This window comes from Cydia pomonella, chromosome 19, assembly GCF_033807575.1.
Source record: "Cydia pomonella isolate Wapato2018A chromosome 19, ilCydPomo1, whole genome shotgun sequence".
NCBI lineage: Eukaryota > Metazoa > Arthropoda > Insecta > Lepidoptera > Tortricidae > Cydia > Cydia pomonella.
In genome coordinates this window covers 1008659-1021785 of record NC_084721.1, presented here as the reverse complement: position 1 = coordinate 1021785, position 13127 = coordinate 1008659, and the positions used below count along the sequence as shown (strand labels likewise).

General features: G+C 40.5%; 1 protein-coding gene across 1 annotated transcript in view; it reads right to left on the bottom strand.

The window, feature by feature from the left end:
• The window catches only part of LOC133528108 (5'-3' exoribonuclease 2 homolog), a 29436-nt gene extending 16371 nt beyond the window's left edge, over nucleotides 1-13065 (bottom strand). Inside the window, exons 1-15 of the mRNA XM_061865331.1 lie at nucleotides 12860-13065; nucleotides 12541-12780; nucleotides 11626-11855; nucleotides 10915-11021; nucleotides 10121-10279; nucleotides 9531-9838; nucleotides 8662-8859; nucleotides 7919-8014; nucleotides 6900-7060; nucleotides 5857-6025; nucleotides 4695-4784; nucleotides 4342-4498; nucleotides 3545-3740; nucleotides 2948-3144; nucleotides 2023-2463 (exon numbers count right to left, since the gene is read on the bottom strand). Coding sequence (XP_061721315.1) covers nucleotides 2023-2463; nucleotides 2948-3144; nucleotides 3545-3740; nucleotides 4342-4498; nucleotides 4695-4784; nucleotides 5857-6025; nucleotides 6900-7060; nucleotides 7919-8014; nucleotides 8662-8859; nucleotides 9531-9838; nucleotides 10121-10279; nucleotides 10915-11021; nucleotides 11626-11855; nucleotides 12541-12780; nucleotides 12860-12934 — 2824 coding nt within the window. The 5' untranslated portion in view covers nucleotides 12935-13065. The remainder of the gene's footprint in view (nucleotides 1-2022; nucleotides 2464-2947; nucleotides 3145-3544; nucleotides 3741-4341; nucleotides 4499-4694; nucleotides 4785-5856; nucleotides 6026-6899; nucleotides 7061-7918; nucleotides 8015-8661; nucleotides 8860-9530; nucleotides 9839-10120; nucleotides 10280-10914; nucleotides 11022-11625; nucleotides 11856-12540; nucleotides 12781-12859) is intronic.
• Between the last annotated feature and the right edge of the window lie 62 nt (nucleotides 13066-13127).

The window sequence follows — 13127 nt, the reverse complement described above, 5'->3', positions numbered from 1 at the left end:
TACCGTCTGACCTTCCAACCTAGAGGGTACACTTGGCCTAATAGGAATTAGTCCGGTTTCCTCACTATATGTTTTTCTTCACCGAAAAGCGACTGGTAAACTATCAAATGATGTTTTGTACAATAAGTTCCGAAAAACTCATTTGTACGAGCCGTGGTTTGAACACTGATCCCGCGCCCTCAGGATTGCAAGTCGCATGCTCTTACCGCTGGGCCACCAGCGCTTGAACATTGAGAAACATGGCGAATATTAAATAATTACCGAATATTCGGCTCATCTCTACTCTCAATTAATTATTTTTGAAATAAAAAAAAAAAACGAAAAAAAAAAGCACATACAGAACGTTCGCATGTGCGGATTTTCTCTCCTACAGGTCGCATTCCTTAACCGCATCTCGTGAAAATTTGGGAACAGTTTCGATGATAGAATTTTTTGTAGATAATTAAATGTTTTCAAGTTTATGTAGCTCGAATGTTTTATTGTTAATCCACCTTCTATAGTAATTTTGATGATTTTTTTATTCCAAGCCATTGACGTTTCAGATTATTTAATAACTTGAATCCTAACAGGACAAAATATATATATCTTCATAGCGTCGAATAATTCATAATAATAGACACATATAACCAAAACATATATGTATACGTATGATGTTATAAAAATAAAAAAATACTTAAAACGCTACTCATTTACAATACTTTGACTCCACTCATCAACCGAATCGATTCAATCGCGTCCGATTGTAAAGGTAACTGTATATTTAAAAATATAAATCATAAATTTATCACCAATAGAATCGATTATTTACCCTTTGCAGATTTTAATCGAAATCGTAAAAACTCGTTTCAAATATTCACAGTCAAAACAAGTTAGAAAAACATTATAGGCTTTATTTATGCGTCCTAAGTAGCAACTAGGGTTATCTCCCATGACTAACGAAACAGTCGCGTGGCTCAATTAGTCGCCTGCTTTCATACCGCTTGTTTGTTTGCTCGTTAGGACGAGCGGATGTGGAGTAGAGGTTCCTATTATCATTCTGATGACTTGTTAACACGTCATTTGCACCAGAGACAGGAGTATTTATATATGTATTTAACATTATCTTATGGACACCAAGTGCTTGTACATATTAGTATTGTGCGTGTAGCAAGTGCCGTCTCACTGCTATTTATATATTTCATAACCTAAAATTGGACAACCTGATTGCTATCGAAACCTCAAGGAACAAGACAACAAACTCATTTTGGTAGCTGTGTTTCATGCTCGGCACACAGATGAAAATAAGTATAAATATTTATTCCTTTGACAATCCACACACACCGGCGCTCCCGCTCGATGTCCTCGATGTCAGACAGTGTGCCTGTAACCCAGTGGTTCAGGTACTTTTTATCCACTCTCTTTAACGGAGTTCCGCAAAACTTAGCCTCCTTCATTTGGTAACTTTTGTAAGGTTGATGCAATTAAATAAAATGATGATGATAATAATAACCCTTTTGCGAGTACTATGGCATCACTAATATTAATATATTACAATTTAATTCTTTATTAGAGATTTTTGGTTTTGCTTTCGTGCTTTCGCAATGTTTGTGTACGATCTGCGTTTTTGAAGCGATAATTCATACGTGGGTGCAGCGGTTGCGGCCTCGGCACTATTCAGCCCTCGTCGGCGCCGATTTGCGATACTCAGATATGTGAGAATGCGAACGCGAGCTTTCGGCTTTTTGGCAAATCGCCGTATTCCCGCGAATACGAGTAGATGCTGATTCGCGTCGTTCGAGCCGTACAGCCACTTTTTGGCTCTTATTGCGTAGACATAAAGCTTTTTTTATCGGATTCTGCCGATTCCGCGCTGACATATGTGGGAGAATTCTAAATGTGGGAAGAACCCTTACCAGGATTTGAACCCGGGACCATCGGCTTCATAGTTGCTAAAAAACGATTTCTGGAAAGTAGCACCACCCAGTGGACCTGTCTTTGAAATGTTCATAAATCGTAAATTAGAGGGTGGAGGACGGTAGTTACGGTGTTGGTGTTGCGGCGGCGGCACGCTGCCGTAGGCGCGCTGCTGGTGCTGGTCGCGCGGCAGGTGGTGGCCCAGCATGCGGCGCCCGGCCGCCTCCAGGCTGGCCACCGTGTTCGAGCGCAGCATGCCTGTGCAGGGTGGAGGACGGTAGTTACGGTGTTGGTGTTGCGGCGGCGGCACGCTGCCGTAGGCGCGCTGCTGGTGCTGGTCGCGCGGCAGGTGGTGGCCCAGCATGCGGCGCCCGGCCGCCTCCAGGCTGGCCACCGTGTTCGAGCGCAGCATGCCTGTGCAGGGTGGAGGATGGTAGTTACGGTGTTGGTGTTGCGGCGGCGGCACGCTGCCGTAGGCGCGCTGCTGGTGCTGGTCGCGCGGCAGGTGGTGGCCCAGCATGCGGCGCCCGGCCGCCTCCAGGCTGGCCACCGTGTTCGAGCGCACCATGCCTGCCCAAATTACTACTTTAGAATACGGTTTCCCAATTTAGCATATTTAGTTTAATAACAGCGCCATCTTTCGTGCTAACTCAAGACTACTACCGGAGTACATTGACCAACAGAATTGGAAATAGAGGTGGATGTTGAAGAAAATTTTGTGGCGACAGTAAATTTGCTCCCAGCGCCACTTTTAGATGTTTAACAAATTTTACACATATCAGTAAAAGAATAAGGATCAAAGTCAAATGACGTTCTAAAAGTTTTAATCATGTGTCGAAAGATGGCAGTAAATTTACTGTGGCTATTCAATTTCTCTTTGTTATCACTAAAATATTATTTTTAAATAGCGAAACTTCGAAAAGTCAAAACTTTTCTATGGTAGTAATTAACAAGTCAATATATTAATATAAAATTCGTCGAAGTCGCATCATATCTACTACTCCAGTTTAGATTATATCATAATCATAAGTACCATTCCTGGCACAATGCTAACCTATCTGAGGCCTCCAGTTCCTGTTCTCCTGGTGGGACAGGTCTCCTGGCTTCAACACCCGTCCAGGTTCTATGGCGCCCTGAAGTCTCCTCGCAGGGAAGATGAAGTCCTCGGGGAACTGAGGGTCTTGGAAACGGACGCAGACCGCCTGGTTGCCCAGCACAGGCGGCAGGCCGATGACAGGTGACGCCAGTTGGCTAGGGAAATGAAAAATAACTATATAATCAGTAAAAAAAAATATCATAAAATTTAGCAAACCTTTCTTAAATGTTGTCCCTTTCTAACAAACACACATGTAAAAATGGCAGACAAACGGTTGTCAAGAACTGTTAATTACCCATGATATTGACTAATCACCATGCCGATATACCTGCAATTTTCACGGAAGCATTTTAGCAGATTTAAAAAGAACGCCATCTAGCGTCGAATAGGGTAACTACTACTAACCACGAGTATAGCGCCACCTAGGGACAGGCAGGCGAACTTCTTATGCAAATCTTTACCAGTAGTCTTGAGCTCCACAGATTACATTAGGAAACGCCACCTAGTATAGGATAGAGGAACTGCTAACTAGAAAGTCGTAAGTATCTAACTCACCCGCCAATGCAAACGCAGTCGGCACTGAGCATCACGTCTCCTCTCACTCCCTCGCACCGGTACGGGTATCTCTGCTCCTTGTCTATGAGGTGGCGTAGGTCCTTGCCAGCCGCCTTGTAGAGGCCGAGGAGGTATTCGTAGCTCTTGTTGCCGGTGGAGACGTACAAGCGGTCGTGGCCACGGATGTTGCGTTTTACTGGAAAATAAATACAAATGACAAATGTTGGTTTCCGACCCTATGCACAGTTAATGACAAGGAGCATTTGAAATATAGGTGAATTGTCAAAGAAAACTTTGTAGCCACAGTAATTTTACTGCGATCTTGATGATAGACTCATGATTAAAACTTTTAGAACGCCATTTGACTTTGATCCTTATTCTTTCACTGATATGTGTTAATTTTTTTTTTATGTAATAGGCTGCAAACGAGCAGACGAGCCGCCTGATGGGAAGCAGTCATCGCCGCCCATGGACATAAGCAACATCGGAGGAGCCACTTATGCGTTGCCAACCTTTGAGAACGCTAAATAACTGCTTCTTGAAGAACCCCATGTCATAGCGCAAGGGAAACACCTCAGAAGGTAGCTCATTCCACAACTTGCACGTTCTGGAAAAAAACGAGCGAGATGCCCGCTTGTTCTTGGTTTGCCACGTGTCGAGAAAGTGAGGATGAACTTTGTTTCTTTGGCGGGAGGTGCGGTGATAAAAACGTGACGGTGGCACCAATTCAAAAAGTTTTTCAGAATTTTTATTTTAAATATTTCTAGATTAATAATACTTAAATTATGTATACTCACTTTCAGTCTGGGTAAGCTCCTTGTAGTAAGGCTCCAATGCTTTAAAGAGCCTGGTCTCGTCCACGAAGGGCAGTAAGGCCACGCCTTGCCACGCGAACTTCTTGCCGTTCAGGTCGATCTTGAAGTCCGTCGGGTAGAAGTCGATGATCGGCGAGAACTAAATACAAAAAAAACATTTTTTTTTCTTTAATGTGGGTTCTAAAGTTAAAGAACAACTAGGTCTTGAGTCCCAAGAATATAACAGACAAAGAAATATTTAAGACGCATAAAGGCAGTTATACAGACAGCTGAAATAGATTGTGCTGAAATAGGGTGAGTAGGGGTAGTAGTAGTAGTAGTGGACTGTACGTTACCGGGTCGCTCATCAGCGTGGCCCACGGCTTCGGCACGTGCTGCGAGCTGGCGGCCGGGAACACGCCCATCAGCTGCTCCAGCGGCCGGAACTGGAACCAAGGTCAAGCAAATACCAACTTTACTAGTGTACAAATATTCACTTAACAGATGGCGAACATTTCGTAACAATACTGCAGTAGTCAATCCAAAATCAACCATATTGGCGTGTCAATAAAGTCGTTTAAACGTTGCCCTATATATAGTCGGTTAACAGATTGCATCTTATTCAAAACTAGATAGGAATAGATTCGCTTCAAGGATGCGTGGTCGGAGAAGTAATTCATACATAATTATGTACCAGAGCAAAATGGCGTCAAGGATTGAACCGAACTCTAATACAAGGCGGTAAATAAATTACTTATACAAACAATATAACTTATCATTATAGAACAGTGCCCTATTCACTTTGTGCCGCATTCTCGATCATTTAGATATGTTGAAGAGTCCGCGGCAAGCTCAGTTGTCCATACAAACGCTCTCATTTTAAAACGAATAGCTATATTGCTATGAAACTTTGAACTTACAAATATTACAATTGGATAAGGTATATATGCCTGTAATTAGTTTATGTAGCTTCAGCAGGGCTAGCGCATGATTGGCGCGAGACTATCTCGCTAGTTATTTAACATAGTTAGAAAAAGACTACCTTATATAGCCGCGAGGTTACTCTCGCGCCAATCATATGCTAGGCCTACAGATACTGTATTCAAAAAATATCTTAGTGAATTTAAGTTTAGATACAATAGTTGTTATTGCTCTAATTCGTATAAATTTCTATATGAATTAAATACGGGCATAGGTATAATTTATGTCATTGTACGTGCGAAGTTTCATTATAATCCAATAAAATGAGAAGGAAACTCCGTTTGTACTGCAGCCAAACTTGCTACGGACTCTAAAGAAAGAGTTTATTATTAAAAAGGATCTTATTTACTTAGTAACTTATTTATTTAGTAATAAACTCCCTTACAGGTGAAGTGCTCTCGCCTCGCATTTGATGGAGCCAATAATATCGGGAATATAAAACGGCATCATCGAAAGAATGCACCGAACTGTAATAGAACGCGCTAAATACACATATTGAAACAACGGGCTTATCGCTGGAGGGGTAGAGTCGCTTACGGGTTGCGTGCCCGTCTCGAAGCGGGTGGAGAGGCCGGCCACGTTGACGAAGTCGGAGGCGAAGGGCGCGTAGTGGTAGGGGAAGTACCACTTCCAGGACGCGCAGCCCTGGTAGTAGTAGCGCAGCACCCAGCACAGCCCGCGCACGTACTGCAGCGCCACGCGGTACCTGCGCCACCATACGCACCATCATATTATATAATATAGTCATTCAACAAACTTTTCTTCACAAATAAAATGGCTTTTCTTAATATCCTTACACGGGCAAAATGATTAATCGACAAATATGTATCATCCCAACAACTCAAACACGAGGGATGACTGAAAAAATATTCTCTTGAATCGTCGAGAGGTGAAACTTATAAAAGTTGTATTCAGATATTCCGAAATTTTGGAAGTAATCAGCCTGAATCAAATTTACAACTTGACACTGACGAAGCCAAAATTAAATTCAAAATATTTATTGCATATCACATTACACATTATTAGGTGGAGCTTATTAGTAGGTAGGTTTATATGTGACACCCCGCAAGGGCACAGCAATATACTTAAAACTAACATGCATATAAATTGACATTATTAATCATATTTATTATTTAAAAAATCATGTACATTATAATAACATTTGCTGACTAAAAAGGTTTTTAAATTTTTTAGGGAGTTCGGTAGGTGGTTGTTTATTTTAATTAGCATGTAGTGAGGGCTGGATGTAACTAGCTTTGAGAGAGATAATTGAAGTTTATTTAAGTTTCGATTGTTCTTTTTGATTTTCGGTACTGACGGAGTAAACAATTCTGCATGTGTTTTAACAAATTTGCATGATTCAAGGATGTACATTGACATTTGGAGTTTCTTGAAAAGAGGTCTGCACGATTCCATTTGATCAGTATTTGTTAATATTCGAACACATCTCTTTTATATCCAAGTTTTATATCGGAACGCTTGAACTTACAGGCCCTTCAGTCACACTTCCTACTTACTATAATTTTTGTACAACCAAATTCTGTTGATTTTGACGGATAAAAAGCTTCGTTACAAGTTACCTGAACTCAAGGTTATCACTGGCCACTTCGAACTTGCTCTCATAGTAGCGCTCCTTGAAGCCCTCCTCCCAGAGGCGGACCTCATCATGAGCATCATCCTCTTCCTCATCCAGCCCGGCGGCCTCGGCTGTGCGCTTGCGGCCACGTTGTTCAGTCTCTTGCTACAAAAGACGACATTTCCAGTAAGATAAGATGGAAATAAAACGCATTTTTTGAATATTGTTTACGAATAAGAAAAGAAAGAACCTAAATAAAAAAACTGCTCTAGCCCCCTTATTCATAAACAATGCTAAAGTTGACAAGCCGCTAACAATCGTTTATCCTTTTCCGACGTATTGGTATGATGGAAAGGGACAAACGATTTTTATAGTTTGTATTTTCCTCCGTGAGCTTCTACGGATTATCGTCTTATCTATTGTTTAAAAACCGCAAAGGCGTGCCTCTATGAAAAAATGGTCAAGCCGCATAGGTAGCGTTTATTGAATTACTACTCTATTGAGCACGGTATAAGATTTGGACGCTCTGGGTTTGAGAGCGTTTAGTCGCCTACCTTAGACGCACCAATAGAGATCAGACAGCTATTCTGTTAGAATTCTGTATTAGTTCATAATGAATCTTATTCCGTGCTCAATAGAGTAGTAATTCAATAAACGCTACCTATGCGGCTTGACCATTTTTTCATAGTGGCACGTGGCACGCGCCTTTGCGGTTTTTAAACAATAGATAAGACGATAATCCGTAGAAGCTCACGGAGGAAAATACAAACTATACCGGCTTGTCAACTTTAGCACACGTTTATGAATAAGGGGGTTAGTCTTTATCGCTTGGCAGGGTGCCTAGAAAGCTGGGCGGATTAGTCCGCTGGATAACAATCTGATCCAAAGAGTGAAAAACTTACCAGCCCTATGGTCACCATAAGGAGAGCTGCCAGTTCTTTATAATTGCGAATATACATGCAAATTACCCAAATGACTAACTACTGAGAGTATATAACAGATATGAGTGGAGTTCGTACTGACTTGAGCCTCGGCCTGCATGCCGGCGCGGCGCATGTTGGCGGCTTCTTCGCGAGCGTTCTGCACCGGCTTGGTGGATGTTCCATAACCCACCACGGCCTGCAAACAACATTATAACGATGACTCCAGCAGTGGCAGCATGGTTCCATTTTTATCGCTTTTCACTATGCCCGTCACTTTTGCACTTACATACTTGCTAGAACGAGACAGGCATGGTGACAAATGATAAAGAGCTGACCATCGTAGCCCTACAGGTTCAGCAGACGTAGCTTTTTTATGATGCAGTGTTGAAAATAGCAGCAAGTCACAAAGAATGGCTACACTTCTTCCTCGCGTTGTCCCGGCATTTTGCCACGGCTCATAGAAGCCTGGGGTCCGCTTGACAACTAATCCCAAGATTTGGCGTAGGCACTAGTGTTCATGCAAGCGACTGCCATCTGACCTTCCAACTCAGAGGGTAAACTAGGCCTTATTTGGATTAGTCCAGTTTCCTCACGATGTTTTCCTTCACCGAAAACCTACTGGTAAATATCAAATGATATTTTGTACATAAGTTCCTAAAAACTCATTGGTACAAACCGGGATTTGAACCCGCGACCTCCGGATTGCAAGTCGCACGCTCTTATCACTAGGCCACCAGCGCTTCCCAAAGAATGGGTACTAATAGAACAATAATTCTACAGTACAGGCATAGAAGATTCAAGAATTTTAGAATATTTTGAGAAAACTAGAATAACTTGTCTTACCATAGGAGCAAACTGTGTATTGTTAAGCATGTTAAAGTTGGGCCGCTGCTGCTGCCTCTTCTTGGCCTTCTCCCGGGCTTTGAAGTTGAGCTCGTTGGCGTGCCGGCGGCGGAAGATCTCGTCCTCCACCTGCCCGAGCTCGTCCATGATGAGCTGCACGCGGTCCAGGTTCACGTCGCCGGAGTCTGTGATCCAACCCTGGGCAAGACGTCCAACATTTATAATTTAAATCGATCAAATTAAATAATTTTAAACAGAAACAAAAATATTAAATTATAAACGTCAGTATTTTAAAAGAAAAACTCATTTATGCTACTTGGTTTGTATGAATAAGTGACAAATCAATAAATAAAAGGTATAACTTCCTAGGGAGTTATAGCTTTTTTAACAATATAGGCCTTTGTCCTTCAGTACATCTGCATGAAATAAGATACTTTTCAAGCAAGTGTGATGAAAAAAAAGTAACTCACCATCCGAACCACGAGCCCGCAACAGATTATTAAGACAAATATTTTTAACGGGCAAGAACTCGTAAACTAGTTAAGGAAGATAATGATTAAAGCTAGTGAGTGTCAGCTGCCGCTCCGTCGGTAAATTAAGGAACTAGATACTGGGAAGTTTTAAGTCATAATGTATTGTCCGCATTTTCGTTAGGCACAATTTGCTTTTTTTTCAGAAACGCGTAGCTTTTCAGGATTGCCATAAAACAAACCTAACCTAACCTATCTATAGGATAACCTTACGAAAATCTCGAGAAGTTAACGGTTTCAGAATTATGACTAATGATAATCTGACAATCATTAAATTATGACTTTCAATAATTATGTCAAGTCAAAGAATTCGAAATAAAATCAAACTAAAACACTCACCCTAGTCTTAAAAACGCACTTCTTATACAGATTAACCAATCTGTCAACCGCCCCCTCTCTGATCTCCAAGCTCGGTAGATGCGGCAAAAAATCATTTCCAACGAAGAAGCACATGAACACCCAATCATCGAGTGCTCTCTCGAAGTCATATGGGAAGGGTAGGTTGGGCATCTGGAGTTCCTTCTCCAGGTATTCTCGCAGGACGGAGAGGCGGACGAAGATGAAGGAGTCCTGGTTGCCGAAGGCGGGGTCGGAGCGGACGAGCGCCGCTTCCGGGGTGCTGCCTGTGCATTCTTTCATTTCGTGACCTGAGGAGAAGATGAATTTATTCATTCTTATCCACAGAAAATATTTTCGGGGTTTTTATTACGTTTTTATATGTATCTGGTCAGAATATTACATATTGTCATATTTAATTAACACAAATTTCAGGAATAGTCACACGTTTGAAAAGTAAGTCAAATTTGCCTGCTTTTTGGAAGTGGTTTATTAGATTAGTCAAGTGACATCTGCCAGAAACACGCAATTGAAATGGGTTGCAAGCATAGATTGATATTGAAACAAGGCCATAAACGAAGAAAAGTACTGACCCAGCTGGCCACATATATCGCAAGGGCGTGGCTTGTTAGGCTTGAACTCTTCGCGGATGATGGTGAAATTAGGCTCGTGTGTTGCGAGCCCCAACATGATGAGGTCGGCGTCGGCGCCGCATAGGACGTGCTGCGTGTTAGGATCGTGGTCTGGTTGCGCTGTGAAGTGTATGCAACATTAAGAAAATATATATCACTAAAATAACAAATGTAATGGATTTTTTAAAGTTTCAAAGCTAACCCGTTTACGGAACTTATCAGCTAGAAAAAGCTTTAGCATTTTTACAGGAGTCATTTATAAAAGTTTGTTACATATACCTAACACATTGTTGTGTAGAAAAAGACAAAATTACACACAACTCAACTCTGCTGAAAATATGCTTTATTCATGTAGCTCTTTACATGTATATTATTTTAAGCTAATTATCAGAGCAATTTATTGATTATAATAGCAGAATAACATTGTCAAACATTACATTACATTAGTCTAGAGTGTTTCATAATTGTCAAAAAAAAACGTAACTAAAGTAATATATTCGTTGGAATATCGAATTCATCATTATTCAAATATAATAAATAATAAATCATTTCAATTCACAATTTATACCACGGTGTTTTATCTTCATTTGTAGTCTTAAGCTTTAGAGTAAGTTTGCGTTTCACATAAGTTTAAAAAAATTTAACAGATAATGATGTTATTTGGAAGTTACACAATTACCTATAAATGTTTTTTTATTTTTTATTTAAACAGATTGGCTAAATTAATAAAGGGTTAAATAACAATGTGTAGGTACCTCTCTGTCTGCGAATGTAGTCCATAATCTTGTGTTCACCCTCTCCTGGGACATTGGCATCTGAGAGGATCACTTTAATGCCCTTCCAGCCAGGGTCATTATTTAATCTGCAAATAAATTCAATTAAGATTTCTAAATATGATTAAAACATGCAGCTATTTTGTTATGTGCTTTGGTAAATTAAATGGACAATGTTACATAAAATCAGTGTTTAACAACAATCCTTTAATTTCAGTACTTAATTATTTATATGGTGGTAAATTATTGAGCCTTGTTAAATTCCAAGTAGATTTAAATATATATTTAAAACTAAAACCTTGAAATATTAAAATTTCTTCAAATTTTATAGACATCCAGTAAGAAAAGTTTTTTGGAAATTCATCCCCTGAAAGGGGGAATTACAAGTTTTTGGCAACATCTATGTAATCCGGAAAACTTTGGAAAGCGCTTTATGGTTGGCATGTTGGGTAGGATGGGGTGGTGGACATCCAGACCCGTTGGGTAGAAAAGGCCAGGGACTACACATTTGCCTATTATTAGGAAGGCGGAAATAGTGCAAAATGGAGAGCTTTGGCGCACAAAATAACAACCTCATGTGTTCATGATCCACAGGTATAAGGAAACGAGGAAGAAGGGATGTTGAAATATGAAACGCGGAACCTAGTATTAAATAATTCCAAATGAAATAAAAGCAAAAAAGCTGTTTCTCACCTGTCATGAATGTAATAATGTAAGCATTTGCTGAGTCGGTCCATGAAGGGTGTCCCCGGTGTAATACAGTTGGAATCAAAATGTGCTTCCTTAGGCCTCTCAGGGGGCAAGTAAGCACCCTTGGCAAGCAGCTCTGAGCGGATGCGAGCCACTTCCTCAATCTTCTCCTGGGTCTCCTTAGAGGCGCGGAAACGACGGGAGCGCTGCTGGTTCATTTTAGCTCTTGGGGCCTAGAAAATAGAACATATTTGCTAAAATGTATAACTAGGTACTAAAATTTTTGTTTTAATAGGCTTATACATCAATCCATATATACATAAATACAGCAAAATTATGACAATTTTGTATCAGGTCAAAATACAAAATGGAAGTTCTTCTCAAAGAAAATACCTAAGGAAAGCACACACGGTAAAAAACGGTGTAGCAGTTGCAAGCAGAACTTGTCTAAGTACTTGAAACTAAACACACTCAGGCATAAACACAATAGTTTCATTCTGTAAATGGGTTCCGAAGATTATTTTGTATTTATAAATATACTAGAAATGACCAGGGTAGACCCTTGATATACTGCAACAAAGCATCTGCTTATCATAGCAAAATTAAATCTTATCAGCAATAAGAAAGAAAAGCACTTATAAATAGAGATGTCATAAATATCTTAATATTTAAAATGTATTCTTGGAAAGTCAATAAATACAAAGACCTTTTTTTTATCCTAGGTGTGCTTGATTGACTCTAACTACATTCACTAGTTCTGAGCAACAAAAGTTAAATCATAACAAACATTTGGCTTTGATAACGAACAGTTTTCATGATTAACATGACGCGAAATGTTCGCATGTTATGCCGAATATTCGGTATTCGGCCAAAACCACTATTCGGGGCATCTCTAGTTATAAGCAAAACCTCACTCACCACACCGTCAATGGCCATGTAAAGCAGCTTGCGCGGGCGCACGATGCGGAACAGGCGGTCGATGCACTCGAAGATGGCCACCATCATCTCGTCCTCGTCTTTCGGCGCCGGCTTGTCTTCAGGGTGCGTGCACGGGTGGATGATCCCGTTCATGTCCAGGTACAAATTGTCAAATTCCACCCCATTAGGATTCGGCAACGAGGAGTCTGAGTACACCAACTCACCGTCCACATCCTGAGGCTGCAAGAATAGCGTAGTAACAATAAATATTTAATTCATAACAAGATTATAAAACATTTTTAGGTTATAAACACTTTACTCTTTGCTCGATGCATTCTACGATCACACTTGGATATTTGCGGCTGAGCCACCGGAAGAATGCTGGTACTCCCATGTTTTGTTATGTGCCTTTTTCTTATTCCACAATTTTGTTTCTTATCCTGTAAATTTAAACTTTGTCACGTATTCAACACAAACAAATCGTGAAAGATGCCATTGTTGGAAAGAGATGTGAACTTGTGAGAAAGAGAAAGATACAAACCAACTGTCAAGAGTGTTTCAGTTATGTATAAAAACGGTATAGTAAT